A 22,746-nucleotide genomic window follows, 5' to 3' on the forward strand; every position below is an offset into this window, starting at 1 on the left:
AAAGAAGGCTGTATACCTGGAAGAATCCTGGAGATACTAATAGGTATCAGATAGATTATATAATGGTAAGACAGAGATTTAGGAACCAGGTTTTAAATTGTAAGACATTTCCAGGGGCAGATGTGGATTCTGACCACAATCTATTGGTTATGAACTGCAGATTGAAACTGAAGAAACTGCAAAAAGGTGGGAATTTAAGGAGATGGGACCTGGATAAACTGAAAGAACCAGAGGTTGTAGAGAGTTTCAGGGAGAGCATAAGGGAACAATTGACAGGAATGGGGGAAAGAAATACAGTAGAAGAAGAATGGGTAGCTCTGAGGGATGAAGTAGTGAAGGCAGCAGACGATCAAGTAGGTAAAAAGACGAGGGCTAATAGAAATCCTTGGGTAACAGAAGAAATATTGAATTTAATTGATGAAAGGAGAAAATATAAAAATGCAGTAAATGAAGCAGGCAAAAATAAATAGAAACGTCTCAAAAATGAGATCAACAGAAAGTGCAAAATGGCTAAGCAGGGATGGCTAGAGGACAAATGTAAGGATGTAGAGGCTTGTCTCACTAGGGGTAAGATAGATACTGCCTACAGGAAAATTAAAGAGACCTTTGGAGAGAAGAGAACCACTTGTATGAATATCAAGAGCTCAGATGGCAACCCAGTTCTAAGCAAAGAAGGGAAGGCAGAAAGGTGGAAGGAGTATATAGAGGGTTTATACAAGGGCGATGTACTTGAGGACAATATTATGGAAATGGAAGAGGATGTAGATGAAGATGAAATGGGAGATACGATACTGCGTGAAGAGTTTGACAGAGCACTGAAAGACCTGAGTCGAAACAAGGCCCCGGGAGTAGACAACATTCCATTAGAACTACTGATGGCCTTGGGAGAGCCAGTCCTGACAAAACTCTACCATCTGGTGAGCAAGATGTATGAGACAGGCGAAATACCCTGAGACTTCAAGAAGAATATAATAATTCCAATACCAAAGAAAGCAGGTGTTGACAGATGTGAAAATTACCGAACTATCAGTTTAATAAGTCACACCTGCAAAATACTACCGCGAATTCTTTACAGACGAATGGAAAAACTGGTAGAAGCGGACCTCGGGGAAGATCAGTTTGGATTCCGTAGAAATGTTGGAACATGTGAGGCAATACTAACCTTACGACTTATCTTAGAAGAAAGATTAAGAAAAGGCAAACCTACGTTTCTAGCATTTGTAGACTTAGAGAAAGCTTTTGACAACGTTAACTGGAATACTCTCTTTCAAATTCTGAAGGTGGCAGGGATAAAATACAGGGAGCGAAAGGCTATTTACAATTTGTACAGAAACCAGATGGCAGTTATAAGAGTCGAGGGGCATGAAAGGGAAGCAGTGGTTGGGAAAGGAGTGAGACAGGGTTGTAGCCTCTCCCCGATGTTATTCAATCTGTATATTGAGCAAGCAGTAAAGGAAACAAAAGAAAAATTCGGAGTAGCTATTAAAATTCATGGAGAAGAAGTAAAAACTTTGAGGTTCGCCGATGACATTGTAATTCTGTCGGAGACAGCAAAGGACTTGGAAGAGCAGTTGAACGGAATGGACAGTGTCTTGAAAGGAGGATATAAGATGAACATCAACAAAAACAAAACGAGGATAATGGAATGTAGTCAAATTAAATCGGGTGATGCTGAGGGGATTAGATTAGGAAATGAGACACTTAAAGTAGTAAAGGAGTTTTGCTATTTAGGGAGTAAAATAACTGATGATGGTCGAAGTAGAGAGGATATAAAATGTAGACTGGCAATGGCAAGGAAAACGTTTCTGAAGAAGAGAATTTTGTTAACATCGAGTACAGATTTAAGTGTCAGGAAGTCGTTTCTGAAAGTATTTGTATGGAGTGTAGCCATGTATGGAAGTGAAACATGGACGATAACCAGTTTGGACAAGAAGAGAATAGAAGCTTTCGAAATGTGGTGCTACAGAAGAATGCTGAAGATAAGGTGGGTAGATCACGTAACTAATGAGGAGGTATTGAATAGGATTGGGGAGAAGAGAAGTTTGTGGCACAACTTGACTAGAAGAAGGGATCGGTTGGTAGGACATGTTTTGAGGCATCAAGGGATCACAAATTTAGCACTGGAGGGTAGCGTGGAAGGTAAAAATCGTAGAGGGAGACCAAGAGATGAATACACTAAGTAGATTCAGAAGGATGTAGGTTGCAGTAAGTACTGGGAGATGAAGAAGCTTGCACAGGATAGAGTAGCATGGAGAGCTGCATCAAACCAGTCTCAGGACTGAAGACCACAACAACAACAACAACAACAATGTGGGAAATAGGATAATTGCATTCTGTGTATAAAATAAACGCAGGATAAATTACTGTTAATTTTTCTGAATGTAGTACACCTTGAAGCAAGGTTACATACACAAGCTCACCAAAATAGTTACAAAATTTCTGGTGTGGGAATATATATTTATAATTGTGTGTGTGAGGTTTGAGAATGTGTAAAATGTGACTCCCATTGTTCCAGAGCAACAGAAAAAGATTCAATGGGAAAATGAGTGACTTCCAAGATACAAATAGCCCAGAAATTATATCCTGTGCAATAACAGCATGTTGTTTCATGGAATTGTATGAAAAGAGCTGAATGTGCACATGCGTGTCATCTGCAGCTCGAGGGTTGAAACAGTCAAGGACATCTGCACACCATATCTGCAGTCCATAGCAGTTTTATATTGGGAGCATTTGTTATGGTGTAATATAACATTGGTGAAATCTTACACCTACAGGCCATATCCTCCTCATTCTCTCTTGATTTTACTCAGATTCGGTTATCATTTCTGAAGAATATATTCATGGTACATTCGGCACTGCATTGTGTCACTAGGTGACCATCTTAACCATCTACCTCTGTGAACAGGCCCTGCTAAAGGCTTAATTTGGATGTGGAAAGGAGGGGCAGTCAAGTACATTCTTGTGTTAGGAAACACAGATGCACAAAGAAAACACCGAGTGAAATTGCTCCATACCAAACGCGATGTAAACTTAGTTCTGTAATAACACACATTCATTTCTGTACATCCTAAGCATTTCTTTCTTAATGATGATAAAATTGTCACATCGTGAGAAAGAATGGGTCACAGTGGAATTTCCTTATGCTTAGTAGGAACTCACCATTCACCAGTTGTACCCATGACCTTTATTCATTGTTCTGCATTGCCATGTAACATAGCATTTGTTTTTGAATTGTTCTATCACTATTTACTCACACTGTCTTCTTGAGTGAGGAAGAAAATGTGTTCTAATTTAGACTCATTCAAGGCAGCCCTGACTTCTTGTAGTATTTTTAAAGTGAGATTTTCATTGCAATGTTTGTTTTTAGTTTGTAACAACATCAAATCACACTGTTCCACTTGATGACCTACTAATGTCAACGGTACTGAATGATAATCCCTTCTTATCTATCAAATGTCAATTCGAGCCTCACATTACAGTGTTGATTTCTCTTATTACCAAAATTATCATCTGATGTAGTATGTCACATTCTGATTTAAAATAAATGTTGTTATTGTATCATTGTCATTCCTTTTTTCTATACTTTGGCTGCAACACAGTGACTTTGCACATTTTAGTTGTCCTTTTCTCACTCTTTCAGACTTTACGTGCAACCTCAACTCGGAATCTTGAATTGTATGTCATAACAGTTACACTTGGTAGCGTTGAACTGTAATTTTGTTTGTAGTGTGACATTTCCCCTTAAATCACATAGCTGACATCATCCTCTGAGGAAGAATTAATTTTGTATTGTAAGTAAAAAGATCTTAAATGACCACTGTAGCTGTAAACATCATAAATGAATTTGCCTAAAAAGCATTGTGTGTTAAGAGTTCTACTGTTGCTAAAAAAAGTATAGCATCAGCATATCATCAGTATCGCAGGGTATAATATAAGCTCTGTAATTCCTAGGTAAATTTAACACTGTTACATAAATTAAAAACAGAAAAACTGAATAAGAAAGCAGTTGTATGGCTGACTTCCACATAGATGTAAGAACTGATAGCAAATGTGATTCACATTTAAAGAACCTGATAGCCATGAATGACTTAAATCTATATTATGACCAATGTACCAGAGCAACAACAACTGCTTCAACTGGTGTAGTTACAATTATAGTGTAAAAGAAAAATTTATTTTAGATTTAGGAGAATCAGACCATCCAGCACTACTTGTATCATTATCAAACCTAAATTCAATTTAAAGCCATGTCAACTGTTAATCGAACATCAGTGTTTCAAAAATATGAAAAGGTTTTCAGTGTTCACTACTGATCAAAATATTTGTTGACTTACTTAAATTATTTAATGAAGCAACATGTTTCAAAATGTAAACCTCATGTTCTGACAGAAGTGACAATATAAAAACAGTTAGCAAAAATACAGACAGACAGACATTAAACTTATACTGTACAGTCATGGCATGTGCTGTTGTCATCTTTTGGAGAAAGGGATAGATAATCTAATAGGAGGGAGTATTCATTTTGTTTGTTGGTCTGCTGTTCGCATAAAGAATTGTAAGTACTGTAATCACTCACTTTGTTCTTACGAAATCACTTCCTTCTTTTAGTGTGTTAAGATGCCTCAATTGCTATGGCTTATTGGATCTCATTAACTACTGTTCATAAACTTGCAAGAGACACTTAAAACATGGCATTACAAGCAGCTGCACTGTTTGGTAGAAACAAGTAGCGGCCTGAACAAAGACAGAAATGAACACAATCAAATCCATTGCACATAACAGTGTTTATTATGAACATGAAATAGATGCACTTTTACAACACACAACAAAAAGCAAAAGCAAACAAATTAACATGACCACCACCACCAACAACAACAACAACAACGTCAATGACAAAAACCTACGCATGTAACTATACCACATTTAGGGTGAAATACAGACAAAATTGTCAATTTGTGTAAGAAAACAGATACCAGGATCACTTTTGCTGTCACCTACAACCTAAGGAAGAAACTGGTGCATGACATCTCGCAATCAGCTAAAGCACATAGTGACAGTTTCAGACTTGATAAGCATAACAAGTCAGCTGTAGTGAACCATATGGATGAAACCGGACACAGTGTTACAATAGCTAATGACCATAAAGTACAGCTTACTTCAGTGAAGAGCTAGAAAAATGGACATCTTGGAGGAAATGGAAATATTCATCCATGATAAAAATTGGAAAACAATATCCAATTTCTTCATTAGCTTCGGTCCAATATGATTAAAATAAAAAGTACATAATAATTAAGAATTTGTATGAACCTGAGTTCCAAAAGCAGTATTGAATAGTGGTTATCAAGAGCCAACAAGCCACAGCAATTGGTATTACACACAATTAGGTGTTCTGCAATGTTCAGTATTAGGACTGCTACTACTTTTGTAATATATACATGATATGCCATGCCAGGTTCTGTCCAATACCACCTTGTATACAGAATACTTAACAGCAATAGTCTCTCGTATTGAGGAGACATTTGGGGAAGCAGAGCCTTGGATCAAAAATAATAATTTTACATTAAACTTCGCATAAACAGAAATTTCTAATTTCACCACACAACAATCTGCACAATGTGTAAATGAAATACATTATATGGTCAAAAAACTGGACATTGAAACTGAGTAAGATTCCTTGGTGTGCTAGGAAATAATATATTGTGGAGTTATCATGTGGACAGTGTACTGAGTAGGTGGAACAGTCTCATTTGTGTCATGAATGTATTATATAATATCTACAACCACATCTACATCTGCACCTAGATCGATACACTACAAATCATTCTTATGTGCCTGGCGGAGGGTTCATCGATCCACCTTAACAATAATTATCTGTTGTTCCACTTGTGAACAGTGCATGGAAAAAACAAACACCTATATATTTCCCGCTGCAGTGAGAAATGCCTTTGTTTTAATGATGTCCACCCCAAATCCTGTACCATGTCCATGACATCCTCTCCCCTATTTCTCAATAATACAAAACATGCTACTCTTCTTTGAACTTTCTCAATTTACTTTGTTAATCCTATATGGTAAGGATCCCACATTGCGCAACATTACTCCAAAAGAGGATAGACAAGTGCAGTGTAAGTAGTCTCTTTAGAAGATGTGTTGCCAATTTTTGCAACATACAGATATCTAAATGATTTTGCAATTGGTTTTGATCTTCTGATGACTTTAAATAGACGTTAAATGACAGCATGATCTGCAAACAACCTAAGATGGCTGCTCAGATTTTCTCCTAAATCATTTATGTAGATAAGGAACAGCAGAGGGTCTATAACACTACATTGGGGAACACTAGAAATTACTTCTGTTTTACTTGATGACTGTGCATCAATTACTATGAAGTGTGTCTCCCCTCTGACAGACAATAACAAATCCAGTCACATAACTGAGACAATAGACCATAAGCATGCAGTTTGATTATAAGCCACTTGTGAGGTACAGTGTCAAAAGCCTTGTGGAATTCTAGAAACATGGAATCAGTTGTAAATCCCTTGTCGGCAGCATTCAACACTGTGTGTTGTGTTTTCACAAGAACGTTGTTTTCTAAATCTGTGTTGACTTCGTCAAGAAACTGTCCTCTTCAAGGTAATTCATAATGTTCAAACACAGTATGTGTTCCAAATTCTGTTGCATATCGACATTAATGATATGCACCTGAAATTTAGGGGATTACTCCTGTAACCTTTCTTGACTATTGTTGTGATCTGTGCATGCAGTCTTTGGGTACAGATCTTTCATCAAGTGAGTGGTTGTATACAGTTATGTACAGAGCTATTGCATCAGCATACTCCGAAAGAAACCTAATTGATATTCAGTGTGAACCAGAAGACTTGCTTTTATTAAGTGATTCAAGTTACTTCACTACTCCAAGGATATCTGCTTCTTACTTACTTATGTTGGCAGCTGTTTTTCATTCAAATTCTGGAATATTTGTTTTGTTGTCTTTGATGAATGAATTTCGGAACACTGTGTTTATAACTCTGCTTTAGCAGCAATTCCATTGTTAGTATTGCCATTTCTATCGCATAGACAAGGCATTGATTGTGTCTTGGGGCTAACATACTTCACAAACAACTAGAATCTCTGTGGATTTTCTGCCAGGTCTCAAGACAGAGTTTCATGGTGGGAACTATTCGTTTGAATTTGGAATGCTTTTTTCATTGTTTCTGCAACAGTGTTTTGACCTGTTTTATGTACCAACTGGGATTAGTTCCACCAATTGTTAATTTATTTTGTATAAATATCTCAATTGCTGTCAGTATTACTTTTTGAATTCGAGCCCCATCTGGTCTATACGTACATTGTAAATTTGGAAGGAGTGGAAATTGTCTCTCAGGAAGGCATCAAGGAATTTTAATCTGCTTTTTTGAATGAGTATATTTTTCATTTATTTTTGTTGAATTTTAAAGTTACGGTAGTCAGTCTTGCTACGACAACCCTATGTTCACTAATCCCTGTATCTGTTTTGATGCTCATTACTAGCTCAGGATTATTAGTTGGCAAGAGGTTGAGTGTGTTTTCACAACCGTTTACTATTAGAGTGGGCATGTGAACAATATCACTGATTGAGCTGTAAAAAAACTCAACATTATGCATATTTTGCTTCAGTAATTAGGTATAGTATAGTTTTGGGGTGGTTCTAATGTAACTAATTTACTCAAAGCTTTTAGACTACAGAAAAAGGTCATCTGAGCCACAGTGGCACTAAAAAAAAGAGAAAGAGTGGGCGAGGGGGGGGGGGGGGGGGACTGCAGATCTTCGTTTCAAAAGATAAATTTAATGTCCATTCCAAGCATGTATATATTTTTTCTGGGACCACTGCTTCTTGCATCAGTATGAGACTAGACATAGAGTAAGTTACGTGTTATCTAGCCACAGGTTAAAACTACATGAAAAAACTCCACATTACATGGACATGAAATTTATAAATAAGATCTGGAATGGGAAGAGTGACCCAAGACTAATAAGTACTGACACAGACCTGGAAGAATATCTGAAAAGCAAATGCTACTACAGTAACTGAATGCTTCTGTAGTATAGACAATTACTTGAATGATAACCATGTAAAATACAAAGTATCTGTCTGAGGATGTAACACCATGTGTATTATAACCATAGACCATTTTGTTGAATGATAAATACGTTGTCATAGTATCTTTATGAAGAAGTAACACAATGTGTATTATAACCGTAGATTAATTTTTTAAGTCTGTTGGAATAGACAACTCACCTATGTCACAGTCTTTAATTGTACGAGGTGTGTACGTGATAAAGGTTTGATCTGATTGAAGTCTGGCACAAGTGCTACAGATGACCTGATTCAATATGTTTATCTTGAACTGAAATGGGATAGTGCTATTGTAAGCACTACATACAGTAAAACTAGAGAAATAAAAATAACACCTGAACACAGGAGAATACAAGAACTGGATAAGGCCATGTGTAAACATGTGTTGACTTGATAGTTTTTAAATGCCTATTCTCAGAACAATACTGCCAGCCTTTAGAAGGCAGTGCTTAGCAGAACTGTCTGACTGCAGCTTTGCGAAAGTGAAGGAAGTACCACATATGTCAAAAGCAAGATGCAAATATAAAACATGGGATCTTAATTCTTATGTATTCATGGTAACCTGCCTTTAACTTAGTTTCAGTGCAAAAGGTTTTACCCCTACCTTTTGCTTTTATAGATGGAACATTTCAGCAGCATAATGCCTTGCTACTTAGCAAGTTACAGGAGTGCACCTTTTTGAGCACAACATATTCCATTTCTTCCCTGACCTACCTATTTGTCACCCTTTAAACAAGTCTTAAGATATGGCTGATCAGAAAATTATTCATCACAGCCCTTAGCAGTTTTTGTTGAAACTGTGTAAGGTCACATACCAACCAGTTGGAAAAAAAGTTCCCTGAGAACAATATGGGCCCTCTTCGTTTCCGTATCTTGAGGTTTAAAAGCTGTGATTACATATGCGAAAATGATTATTCTGATGTACCTACTTAAGTCATCTGTTGTTCTTGAAGTTTCTGTTTACACAGATGGAAATACTTTAGCTATTAATTATTGTCAATGAAATTAATAATTATTTCAACATGGTAATTACATTAACTGGTGTTACTTTATAGTCATGTACCACGTTTATACTTCAACTATTTCTTTCTTTCAGTCTTCATCTCCATTGAAGTTCTCTTATTTCTGCTTGAACTCCTCACGTGATGTCACCATTATCTGGGAATGCCTGCCTCACTGCCATTTGTCCATCTTCTACACCTCCAAAAAGACCAAGAAAACATTGTATTTAACAGCAGTAATTAAAGATGTGTTCAAATTTTTCTTGGCAGAAGCTGATATGAAATATCGAACATCTCATGAGAATTCAGTATCTGTCTCGAAATGCAAGAGAGAGCAAGAGATAGAAGCTGCATACTCAGAGAATTCATAATTACTGGAACTGATACCAAGAACCATCCAGGCCAGATTGGGACATTTATGGTACTTAGTCACTTTCCCCTCTCTTTTCATTATTCATCTTCTGTAACTGTTATTCCTTTGTCTTAAACTAGTCTTTATTGAGTCAACCAATCTTGCTCTGGGTCTCCTTCTTGCCCTTAAATGTGACCTCCAATCATTCATTTTGGTATTCTTCCATCTTACATTCTCTCAAGCCATTTTAACCTTTTCTTCTCAGTTATAGTTCTGGGTGGAGATTTTAATTTGCCGGATATAGACTGGGAGACTCAAACGTTCATAACGGGTGGCAGGGACAAAGAATCCAGTGACAGTTTTTTAAGTGCTTTATCTGAAAACTACCTTGAGCAGTTAAACAGAGAACCGACTCGTGGCGATAACATATTAGAACTTCTGGTGACAAACAGGCCGAACTGTTTGAAACAGTTAACGCAGAACAGGGAGTCAGATCATAAAGCGGTTACTGCATCGATGATTTCAGCCGTAAATAGAAATATTAAAAAAGGTAGAAAGATTTTTCTGTTTAGCGAAAGTGACAAAAAGCAGAGTACCTGACGGCTCAACACAAAAGTTTTGTCTCAAGTACAGATAGTGTTGAGGATCAGTGGACAAAGTTCAAAACCATCGTACAATATGCGTTAGATGAGTATGTGCCAAGCAAGATCGTAAGAGATGGAAAAGAGCCACCATGGTACAACAACCGAGTTAGAAAACTGCTGCGGAAGCAAAGGGACTTCACAGCAAACATAAACATAGCCAAAGCCTTGCAGACAAACAAAAATTACGTGAAGCAAAATGTAGTGTGAGGAGGGCTATGCGAGAGGCGTTCAATGAATTCGAAAGTAAAGTTCTATGTACTGCCTTGGCAGAAAATCCTAAGAAATTTTGGTCTTATGTCAAAGCAGTAGGTGGATCAAAACAAAATGTCCAGACACTCTGTGACCAAAATGGTACTGAAACAGAGGATGACAGACTAAAGGCCGAAATACTAAATGTCTTTTTCCAAAGCTGTTTCACAGAGGAAGACTGCACTGTAGTTCCTTCTCTAGATTGTTGTACAGATGACAAAATGGTAGATTAGAAATAGACGACAGAGGGATAGAGAAACAATTACAATCGCTCAGAAGAGGAAAGGCCGCTGGACCTGATGGGATACCAGTTCGATTTTACATAGAGTACGCGAAGGAACTTGCCCCCCTTCTTGCAGCGGTGTACCGTAGGTCTCTAGAAGAGCGTAGCGTTCCAAAGGATTGGAAGGGACGTCGAACAGATGTGCAGAACTATAGACCTATATCTCTAACGTCGATCAGTTGTAGAATTTTGGAACACGTATTATGTTAGAGTATAATGACTTTTCTGGAGACTAGAAATCTACTCTGTAGGAATCAGCATGGGTTTCAAAAAAGACAGTCATGTGAAACACAGCTCGCGCTATTCCTCCACGAGACTCAGAGGGCCATAGACATGGGTTCACAGGTAGATGCCGTGTTTCTTGACTTCCGCAAGGCGTTCGATACAGTTCCCCACAGTCGTTTAATGAACAAACTAAGAGCATATGGACTATCAGACCAATTGTGTGATTGGATTGAAGAGTTCCTAGATAACAGAACGCAGCATGTCATTCTCAATGGAGAGAAGTCTTCCGAAGTGAGAATGATTTCAGGTGTGCCACAGGGGAGTGTCATAGGACCGTTGCTATTCACAATATACATAAATGACCTTGTGGATGACATCGGAAGTTCACTGAGGATTTTTGCAGATGATGATGTGGTGTATCGAGAGGTTGCAACAATGGAAAATTGTACTGAAATACAGGAGGATCCGCAGCGAATTGACACATGGTGCAGGGAATGGCAATTTAATCTCAATGTAGACAAGTGTAATGTGCTGCGAATACATCGAAAGATAGATCCCTTATCGTTTAGCTACAAAATAGCAGGTCAGCAACTGGAAGCAGTTAATTCCATAAATTATCTGGGAGTACGCATTAGGAGTGATATAAAATGGAATGATCATATAAAGTTGATAGTCGGTAAAGCAGATGCCAGACTGAGATTCATTGGAAGAATCCTAAGGAAATGCAATCCAAAAACAAAGGAAGTAGGTTACAGTACGCTTGTTCGCCCACTGCTTGAATACTGCTCAGCGGTGTGGGATCCATAACAGATAGGGTTGATAGAAGAGATAGAGAAGATCCAACGGAGAGCAGCGCACTTCGTTACAGGATCATTTAGTAATCGCAAAAGCGCTACGGAGATGATAGATAAACTCCAGTGGAAGACTCTGCTGGAGAGACGCTCAGTAGCTCGGTACGGGCTTTTGTTAAAGTTTCGAGAACATGCCTTCACCAAAGAGTCAAGCAGTATATTGCTCCCTCCTACGTATATCTCATGAAGAGACCATGAGGATAAAATCAGAGAGATTAGAGCCCACATAGAAGCATACCGACAATCCTTCTTTCCACGAGCAATACGAGACTGGAATAGAAGGGAGAACCGATAGAGGTACTCAGGGTACCCTCCGCCACACACCGTCAGGTGGCTTGCGGAGTATGGATGTAGATGTAGATGTAGATATCCCATTCAGCTTTCCTATTCGTATTGAGCAACATCTTTGCACCTCCTATGTCAAAGTTCTTTGGTCGTAACCTACATTTTAGAATGTAAACACATTGTTTATCACGAGTCCACGACACAGTAGTGAAATATACAGCTAGAATTAAAAAAAAAAACTGAAACATGGACATAAAATGGTAACAAATGTGCAACTGAATGGAAAAACTGTCACTGCAGCATAATTATAATAAGGGTACTTCATCTGAATGTAAGTACAGATATATTTTCGATAAATGCTGCCTTGCCACTTACAATTGTTCCACTTGAATCTGTTTAGTCACCAGCAAACAATTTTCTTTGTATTCAAAAAGTGATACCCAGCAATATAAACATGTACATGAATGTGTAAATACCTGAGGATGGGCACGAGCCCGAAACTGGTCATGTGATGAATAAATAATCTTTTATTGTGACTGGTAGCAGAAATTTTTCCACACCTTATTCTTATTTCATTCCTAAAATCTTCATTTCTCACTCTTGCATCCCCTCATTTTACCTCGAATACTACTTAGGAATTTCATTTCACAGGCTTGTCATTGTTGAGGTGTCAGTGTGGATGTAAAGTTTGTCTTCCGCTGCACTTAACCTTACACTTCATTATCACCTCCCTATGCCATACACTGATAAAATGCAGTGATCTTCCCCGATTCTTGTGATCTCTATTATCACATTTCCTAGATATTAAAGTTATCCACAGTTTCAGTTCTTATCCTTTAATATTAATTTGCCCGTTGCCTTCTCTGCCTTGTCTATTTCCACTGGTTACCACTATAGTCTTGCTTTTCTCCACATTGCATTTCAGTCCATATTTCTTGATTTTTTTTTTTTCACTTAAGATATCTATTTCTTCCTGTACATCCTTACTGTTGGTTCCCCACATCACAGTATCAGCAGCAAAAAGCCATAACTTGATCTCTGTTCCTCTTCTTTCACATTTCATCCACCATCATTATAAATAAAAATGGTGAAGCCACACTCAGTTGTCTCAACCCCATAACATTCATAAACCAATCAGTTCTTCCAACTTAGGTCTGGACACAGTTGAAGCTTTTGTCTTGAATTGCTTGAAGAATTTCAATAGTTTGCTTAGGTCTGGACACAGTTGAAGCTTTTGTCTTGAATTGCTTGAAGAATTTCAATAGTTTGTTTTCCAACTCCCTTTCCTTCCAAGGTTTCCCATACCTTTTCGCTAGAGACACTATCGTAAACCTTCACCAAGTAAAGAAATGTCGTCACCAGAAATGCTTTCCGTCTGTGTCTCATACCAAAGATTAGACCCATTGTTGATCTACCATATTGAAAGCCATACTGCTCCTCTTCTAACTGACCTTCCACTTTTTCTCTTTTACCTCTTTCCAGTAATTATTTCACTGTAATCATTTCCCAAAAATAAACATTGTGCACATGGTATATCCATCTTGACGTACACAGGGTTTCTCCTCTCTTTTTGTCAGTGGTGCTGTGAATGAATGTGTTTTACATTGTCTTTTATTTGTATGGTGGTCTCAATGCCAGTTTTTGTTCCTGGGTAATTTTCTCTTTGCTGAATCGTCATATTCTACAGTTGTCATCCTCTGGCTGAGTCTTGTTTAGAAAATAAGCCCCTCCATGTTTTTCTGTCCTCCATGGTATTTCTCTGTGCATTCTGCCATAGTCTCCTTCTCTCTTTGTCATATATTCCTTCTCTCCAGCAATCCATCTGTCTCTAGGTCTCGCTCTAGGTCTCTTGCCTCCTGTTGTCATTTCGTCGGCCATTTTGGCCAAGTGGTTCTAGGCGCTTCAGTCTGGAACCACGCGATCGCTACGGTCACAGGTTCGAATCTTGCCTCGGGCATGGATGTGTGTGATGTCCTTAGGTTAGTTAGGTTTAAGTAGTTCTAAGTTCTAGGGGACTGATGACCTCAGATGTTAAGTCCCATAGTGCTCAGAGCCTTTTTTTTTTTTTGTCATATCATGGGCCTGTCTCGGTATTCTATCAACTTCCATTCTTTTAACATATCTATACCATCTTAATCTGTCTTTTCTGTGGTCTCTTGCATAGGCTCCTCTTTCACTATTTCTCTTGCCATGTCGTTCCTTATTCTATCCATCTAGTAAATCGTATTCTACTTCTTTGAAATTCCATTTTGCAAGCCTGTATTATGCTCACCTGCCTTTTCTTTGTTACCCATGTTTCTGATGCACAGTAGGCTTGATATTACATTTGCTTACTTTTTTATGTTATGTCCATGCTCCAGACCAGGCTTTTTACATTTTGCGGGAAACTAATGGTCTTGCTTTCCCCTTTATTTGTATCCTTACCATTTTTCCTGCTGTGTTTTTATTATGCTTCCCAGATACTTGAAACTTTCCTCTTTCTTTAGTAGTTGCCCTCTAACATTAATATCTGTTGATGCTCTATTCTTATTCTCGCAGTCACCATCACTTCACACTTCTTTGAATTAAATTTCAGTCCATACTGTCCCAGTTTTCTTGTCCTCTCCTCCTCCATTTCCCCACACTGTTAATTCTCTCGCTTTGTCTCATTTTTCTCTTCAGACCACTCCATCTTCTCTCCTCCTACTTTACACAGTTTACATTTCACTGATATATTTCCTTTATTCTTTTCAGAGTCTGGCTTCCAATTCCCCTTTTTCTGAATGGTTTCATAGATATTGCTTGTTTTGGCATGATCATATTCCTTTTAAATGTCCAGGAAATTTGTTAGTAAATCCTTAATATATTTGCAGTGTCTCTAGTGGAACTGTATTGTACTAAATATTAGATCCACAGTCAATGACCCTCCTGGGTTAAATTCGTATTATTCCTCTCTGTCCATCTCCTGCTCTCTCTTTTCCAAAATCTTCTCGAATACTTTGGTAGCATGACATGCAAAATAAGATGGCTATAATTTTGACAGTTTCCTACAGCCCTTCTTAAAACAGGCACTATTATCCCTTTTTTCCAGTCTTTGGGCATCGTCTTTTCTTTCCATACAGTTTGTTCTCATCACACGATAAAACAACTGCACTCCAGCAGTGCCAGATGCCCCCACTATTTCCATACTTATTTCATCCTGCCCAGATGCAGTGCCTCCTTTCAGGGTCTTTATCACTTCCTCCACTTCTGTCCATGTTAGATCCATCTTGTCATCATCCACATTCTGTGGCTCCTCATTTTCCTCTTCCACTTTTCCATTGGGAAAATATATTACTTCAACATCTCTTTGCTTTTCTGTACATTCTTAACTTCTTTTGATTCTTTATTGATCATCCTGACATTTTCCATCAGACCTCTCTTATTAGCCTTCACCATTTTGTGGGGGGGCCTTCTTATGCCCCTCACTGTCCTCTTGCATCATTGTTGTCTGCACTTGCATCCATTTCCTTTTCTGTCGTGTTGCCTCTCTCTTAACCACTTTCTTCATCTCAGTGTTTTTCTTCCATGCTTCCTTTGTTCTTTCGTGAAATACTTCATTTTTCTTTATGACTTACTCCCTTGCACTATTATTCCACTAGGGGGTTTCTTTCCACATTTTCGTATCACTGTTTGTTCTGCACACATTTTCTGTAGCTTCCACCAAAATTCTTTATAACCTTGTCCATTCTTCCATTATTGACTGCATTTCTTCCCTTGGTATGTTTCTCTTTACTATTTTCTGAAATTCTAATTTGCAGTTCTCATATTCCAATATTCAAACACACATCCTTCTTTCCTGTCTTTCTACCATCTTTTCCTCCTTAATTCCTTTACCTGTCACTGCTATTTTGGGCAGGTTGTTCCAACTCAGCCCCATGGGGCATGGTACTCATGGGCTTGCCCGGCGAGCAGGCGCTGGGAGTAGACCACCCACAATGGTCATTTCACTGTGCATGCACACTGCTGCATTACATGCCTGTTGCTTGTGCTTCATAGTGGATGTAGTGATGACAGTGAGTTCTAGAAGCAGCCCTGCCATTTTTGCCAAGTTGTTCTTATTCCTAGTGTTGATACTATTTATTGAAATGTTGGTTAGAAATAGAGGTAGATTACTTGCATCAAAAAATTTTTCTCAACAAACAAAAACTTTTCTTCCCAATGGGAAAAATGGGTTGCCTCTGTGTCTTGTGTGTCACAAAGTTCTGAATATGAAAGTACAGTGTCACTACATGTCTCTTTACGCTACACAGTTAGATGAGCTGGACAGTAATGCAAGAAAATAAGTTTTTGTCACACTGTAGGGCAATGTTCAGCAACAAATAAATCTGACGCAAAATAAATAAATATGACAAATGAATAAGTTCTTCTTCTTTTCTGTATCTATACAGATTTCATTTACTACATATGTTTTATGAACTATAGTCGATTACTGATGTTGATGAAGATTCAACAGATGCTGCATTTCAAGCGAGCTACAAAGTTGCACATATTGCAACAACTAGAACATTCTTCTCAATGGGTCCCTTGGTGAAATCATGTATGCTCACCATCTTCAAGTGCTTAGTGCCAGCAGATGTTACAAGATTTGAAGGAGTTTGGTTCTACAAGCAAATGGTATCTTGTTGGATCTGCAGAAGTGCCAGACTTTTATAGCTCTGTCGTTAGTCCTTGATGAAACCACAGATGTCACAGACGTTGCTCAGCTTTCAATATTTGTGAGAAGCATTAATTTGGAACCACAGGTTTTTGAGGAGCTGCTAGATGTGAGACCGTGTAGCATACAACCACAGATCATGACATATTTAAGGTTGTCTGTGAGTCTGTAAAAACTTGCTTGCCATGGAATAGGGTCTGTTCTGTGGCAACTAATGGTACAGCGCAAATGGTTGGGAGTCAGCAAGGTTTCATTACTCATCTGAAGGAAAAAAATCAAGATGGAAGCTTGGAAAGAAATATCAAGCATACACTGTTTTGTGCACCAGGAAACCATTTGTGCTGAAAGTGTTAAATCCGCTGGCTCAGGAGAGGTAAAGTTCTCAATCTACTTTTTCATCCCCTCAGTTGTCTGAAGAAATAAGTTTCGGTGATTATCAACAAATTATCGTTCAACTTCGTCAAAGTTTTCAGGTGTGATTTCAGGACATGCGGTGGCTGCAGAACAAGTTAAAACTGTTTCACTCACAATTTTTAGTTGTGCCAGATGCTGTTCCTTCAGAAATGTAACTAGAAATGATAGATTTGCAAAATGGCGTACTGCTCAAGGACAGATATTGCACCATAATAAATTTGATAAGATAGTATTGTGATCTTCATGCAAAATACTTCTGCAAATTACACAGAAATGTTGCTGACATTGTATGTATTTTTGGCTCAACATATGGTTGTGAACAGCTGTTTTCTGTAATGAAGAGAGGAAACGCTGCATGGCCCAACATTTTAGAGTATTCTCATTTGCAATAGCTCAAGGACTGACACCCTATATTTCAGTAATTGTAGGTAAACGGAAATGTATTTTTCAAACTAAATAAAATGTTTGTACATTTGGCTTTTATTAATGTTTTTTTTTTGTTATTTATAATCAGTCAGTCACCCTGTATTGCCTTGTACATGGTCTCCTCCCTGGCCAGTGTCTTGTGCACAGTGCTGTATGTAAATTGCTTGTCCAGTCCTGTCCACGTGTGATACTGCATGCAGTGCGCAAGCTGTTTACTCAGTCTTGCCTGCCAGTGCCCACAACTGCCCAGCTGAGCTGTCGAGCTGGAACAGATCTAGGGCTTCAGAGGTTTTTTCCTTGAGATAATATCTGGTCTTGTCTTATGTAGTCACTCACAAAATTATTGGACAGATCATGGCTGCAACACATTACCTTATCTTTCCTTTTACAAAAGTGTAAGAATTTTCACTGTTCCCAATTTCTTCTCACTACAATATTTCACAATGTCAGAGTGTTAGTAATTCAATGTGCGCTTTTTCATTACATCTGGACTCTTTAGAATCTTCTGATGGTTATTATTGTGTTGTATTCAGCTGTTTTTCAGCAAGCCATACAGTTAGTCTGGCAGCTATAATTCGATTTACAAGTAATTTAGTGAATCCACAACTAAAAACTATCTCAATAACATGTGTCAAATGTGCAGATGCAGCTAATGGCCAAAGGGAATTAAAATGTTTGCTTTTATTTCCATTATGCTTGTATTTTGGCATTTTCTTTTGTTCATATACTGCATTGTGCAAAGAATTATTGAATTGTTTTAAATGATAATTAATTATCCAATTATTATAACTTTTTATATGTGTCATGACATTTTTATTAATTTATTTTTTAAAAAGGAGTTTAATGGTGTTTCATTATGTCATCCTTTAGCCTGGAGCAGAAGCTGATCTTATACGTCTGGACTCTACACCCAGTGATGAAGATTTTGATCCTCTGTTATCAAGAGACCAAGGAGGTGATAATGGAATTTCTTCAAGTGCTGGGAATTTCAAACCATCTTCACAGAAACATATCGCTCTTGAAGGCCTAACTAACCCTTTATATCCTTATTTTGTTCCATCAGCAATGGAGAAAAGTCCTGTCCTTGAAAGTACACCACCACCAGCTGGCAACAGAAGCTTTCTTTATTCAGCATCAACAGCACATCTTTTAGCTGCTAACAGACTGCAGACAGGTCAAAGCACATTTTTCTCGGCAGATCCTAAAAATATTCAAAAGACAACAAACTGTACTTTCAGTGCCCCCAGCCCATCGTCAAAGACTTTCTCTCAAACATCTGTCTCTGGAGCAGTAACAAGCAGTCAAGATCTAGATTTACTAAGAGAGTATGGTTTAGATTTCAATAGCTTAAGCATTCAGAATGGCAACACAAAGCCTAATTCATCAAGTAATGTACAGCAATCAAATAATATATTTGAAAATTTGGTTGATCTAAGTGATGCCACGTTAAAGAAATCACAGACTCAATGGACAAAATTTGATTAAATCAAATGGTGAGGCCTGAATGTATATATTATATATTGCTCACTGGCCAGTGCATTATTAATAAAATGCTGGTAAACTTGCAAAATGAGGGATGATGTAGTATATTTGTTATGCGTGACTGAATGAGAGAATGAGTGAAATTGCGCACACTTATGCTATACACAAGAATCCTACTTTTTTAAAATTAAGGTGTCTTTAATAAAATATTTAAAAAAATATTTAAAATCATTTGTGTGTGTGTGTGTGGGGGGGGGGGGGGGGGCGCAGTTGCAGCTCAAGGTTGGCAGCAGAAAGCAGATGATAAAGGCAACATGTGAATAAACTTGCTCTGCCCTGCCCCATTTGGAAAAAAAAATGTTATTCTGGTGTTTCATTATTTCTGCCTGAGATACAAAGTTACAGTTGAAATGCTAAAAGTTGTCAGTTGTCATGTTGAACTGTATATTAATGTTTGAACTGTTCTTTTGCAAATAGTGCTTTATTTGCAATGATTTTGAACTGAAAGAGCATTATACATGTAAAAGCTAGTCATCCGAAAATATTTTAATGTGCATAAAATTACTGAAAAAACTTATTTGTGTCATATCATTCATTAAATTATTACACTGTAACTTGGAGCTGTGTTTCTTCTTTGGCCTATCAACACTGCTGTGCAAAAAAGTATGTAAATAATTGACTTCATCACTGAAAATGGTCCAAATGCATCATAGTATGTCGAATGTATTATGTGAGTACACTGCAAAATAAAAGCAGGAACCTTTTATGACTTAAATACTAACAATATGCAGTTTAAGCATCACACATCACATTTAAATTCAAAATTTGCGTTACAAGTAGACCAATCACTGCTAGTATGTAGTTTGGACTAACATACTGTAGAATGAGGGGAGGATACAATAGGATGCACATTCATCTGAGATGTGAAGGAATTAATGACACAGTTGTATAACTTCTTATCAAAATATCTCTTAGTCAGAGTCCATTCATTTAGAGATGAGGAAATGAGATAAAGTGGATTGAATGCATCACAGAAGTAATTTCCATAGCGAGTATGTTTTTGTTTATAGTACTTTATTGGCTTCCATTCTACCACTAGTTGTGAAATAAGTTGTGCCGCAAACAGTGTATGGCAACAGGACATCTGTTGATCTTGTTAACATAAACCAAAGTGGACAGTGAAGAAAAAAACAACAATCAGTCACAAAATCCATAATTTTATTACAGCAGATCTAAATTTCAGCTATGATATAGTCATCTTCAGTGGCTATAACAACAGGTGACATTATTCCATAGTGTCCCATAGAACAATATTGGTTGCTGTAGAGCAACGGGAGTCTAACATGAAATCATGTTAGACCCTTGTACACTCTACACCAACCAATACTGTTTACTACATGTCACTTTGGAGTAATGTCATCTGTTGTTGTAAATGCACTGAAGACAACTATGTAATAGTTAAAATTTAAATCTGCTGTAACAAAATAGATTTTGCAACCAATAGCAGTTCTTCTTTCCATTGTCTATATTCAACAGTTGCTGCACACGACAGGATCATATGGATTCCAATCTGGCCAGTTAATATATTCAAGTTATTTTCAACAAATAATTATGGTTTATCAGATGTTGGAACAAAATCTAGAATGTCACTGTACTGACACTAAATTTTAACTGAATCACACTTTCGTATGTCAGTGGGACAACCATGACTGAAGTTTTCATGGTAGTCCTAAATAAATGTCAAGGCAGTAACTGATTCTTTATGTTGGCGGAATTTTAGAGAACAATTCTCCATACATATCCAGATTTCTTTCTCTCTTGGGGCCTTTGTCCCGCAGAAACGCAGGGTGAGCCGTGTTACTATTGATTTGGCAGTTTTAGTTGGAGAGGGTGGCTGGATGGCCTTCCTGTCCCCCCCCCCCCTTCCCCCCAGCTGCCTGCATCTGGTGTAAGCCATGGAATAGTGTGAACGTTTTCAAATGTCTGCGAGTCGTGTAACTGAGGCGGAACATGGGGGGTCAGCCCGGTATTCACCTAGCGGGATGTGGTAAACTGCCTAAAAACAGCATCCAGGCTGGCCGGCATACCGCCCTGTCGGTCATCCGCCAGGTGGATACGATCTGGGACCGGTGCGCCTACCCCGAGTCCAAGAAGCAGCGCATTAGCGCTGTCAGCTACCCTGGCAGGTTCAAACACATCCAGATTCAGATAGTAAATGTAGACATGCCTAATTCCCTGAAAATTGTTATTCAGTTAAACTTAATCTTATTATTTTTCAGTCTCAAATGGTGTGTAGTGCTTGTTAGAATTTTGAATTTGCTTTGGAAACAAAGTAGTAAAAGGTAGGGTTTTTTTACAAGGTAATGTGTGGCTGTAAGCATTGGTGTCCACAGGGGTAGAGGCTGTCATTTTCTGCTACATGCAAAAAGTTAGGGGAATTCTATGTTGAGGTGGATAAGCATAACTCCATTAACTTTAGCAATGTCATGGCATTATGAGTATTGGTGCCAAGAAATTGGTGGAGGATGACCTGATGCAGGGTATAAGAAATCGTTATCATTATTTAGCATACAAATGTGAGGAATGTTACCCACATGTACACATTACTGGAGTTAAGCTCTCACTATCTGTCTCTCTGCCTTCATACACTTGAACTTAACCACAAGATAGTCATGAACTAAAAATAAAATAGACATTTGGATATAAAGTCTTACTTTAAAATCAGCAACATTGACACTCTGTTTTACTTCCACATAGTACCGTTCACTCGCCAAAGTGCTCCCTTTTCTGTTTTGGTAACACTGTAGCATCTACTCACTGTTACACCAACAGCCAGTACACTGGCTTGTTCTGTGAAGAAGTGCACGGTTCCAACTGACTGCACTGAACTGTCTGTTGTTCCACAGTATTCTTGAGGTGTCACAGGGAACATTGCCCACTGTTATCTATGCAAACGTTTCAATTACATCATACCACTGTTAAATTTAAAAAAAGCCCATGAATCCACTCTTCTATTTGTAGATTAAGTGCATTATCAAATCTGTCTCGATGAATTGATATTTCTAGTTCTTCAAGTAGATCAAGCTTGCTTCCCTTTTTTGCTACACACACCATCTCTAAATAGTCTTCAGTGGCCTTTTCGTATATGTGTTTGGCTATTACAGATTTACCATAATTACCCAGTCTGAAACTGAAGCGGTGAGCATTTTACGTAGATGGCAATGTTGCTTCTTCATGTCCCTTGCAACATCTCTGGAATACTGTGAAACCGTTGATGGTTCAGTATAGTCAGTCAGAGACCAAATACTTGTTTACAGAACAAGTCAGTGTACAAGTGGCTCCTGTCACATTAAGCAAATGCGATTGGTGTTACCACTATAGAAAAAGGGATGCTTTGGTGAATAGGAAGTTGTATGAAGAACCAAAACAAGTATCAGCCACTGCCAATTATAAAGTATGACATGGACTTTGTGTCCAAATATTATATTATTTCATGTATTTTGTGCCTTTTTAAGTGTGTGTGTGTGTGTGTGTGAAGAATTCAAATCAAACAACCAAACAATGGGGGCTTATGGATAACATTTCCCACAATTGTGTGCAGATAACATTTCTTGCTTGCAATTTTGTTTTGTATGCTTGATCAGTGTTCTGCACCCTTTTATTACTCACAATACACACAGATGCGTCTAGACTCACCACGGCATACCAAAATGTCTGTTTCCTAAAAACCATATGAATCTTAA

The 22,746-nt window shown here is 38.0% G+C and overlaps 1 protein-coding gene across 4 annotated transcripts in view; it reads left to right on the forward strand.

The window, feature by feature from the left end:
* The window catches only part of LOC126259806 (DENN domain-containing protein 1A-like), a 289,351-nt gene extending 270,105 nt beyond the window's left edge, over positions 1 to 19,246 (forward strand). For all 4 annotated transcript variants that reach the window (XM_049956834.1, XM_049956836.1, XM_049956835.1 and 1 more), the window contains one exon: positions 18,392 to 19,246. In XM_049956834.1, the coding sequence (XP_049812791.1) occupies positions 18,392 to 19,006 (615 nt within the window). In that variant the 3' untranslated portion in view covers positions 19,007 to 19,246. The remainder of the gene's footprint in view (positions 1 to 18,391) is intronic.
* The last annotated feature ends 3,500 nt before the right edge of the window (positions 19,247 to 22,746 follow it).

Source organism: Schistocerca nitens, chromosome 5 (genome assembly GCF_023898315.1).
Source record: "Schistocerca nitens isolate TAMUIC-IGC-003100 chromosome 5, iqSchNite1.1, whole genome shotgun sequence".
In the NCBI taxonomy this organism is placed as follows: Eukaryota; Metazoa; Arthropoda; class Insecta; order Orthoptera; family Acrididae; genus Schistocerca; species Schistocerca nitens.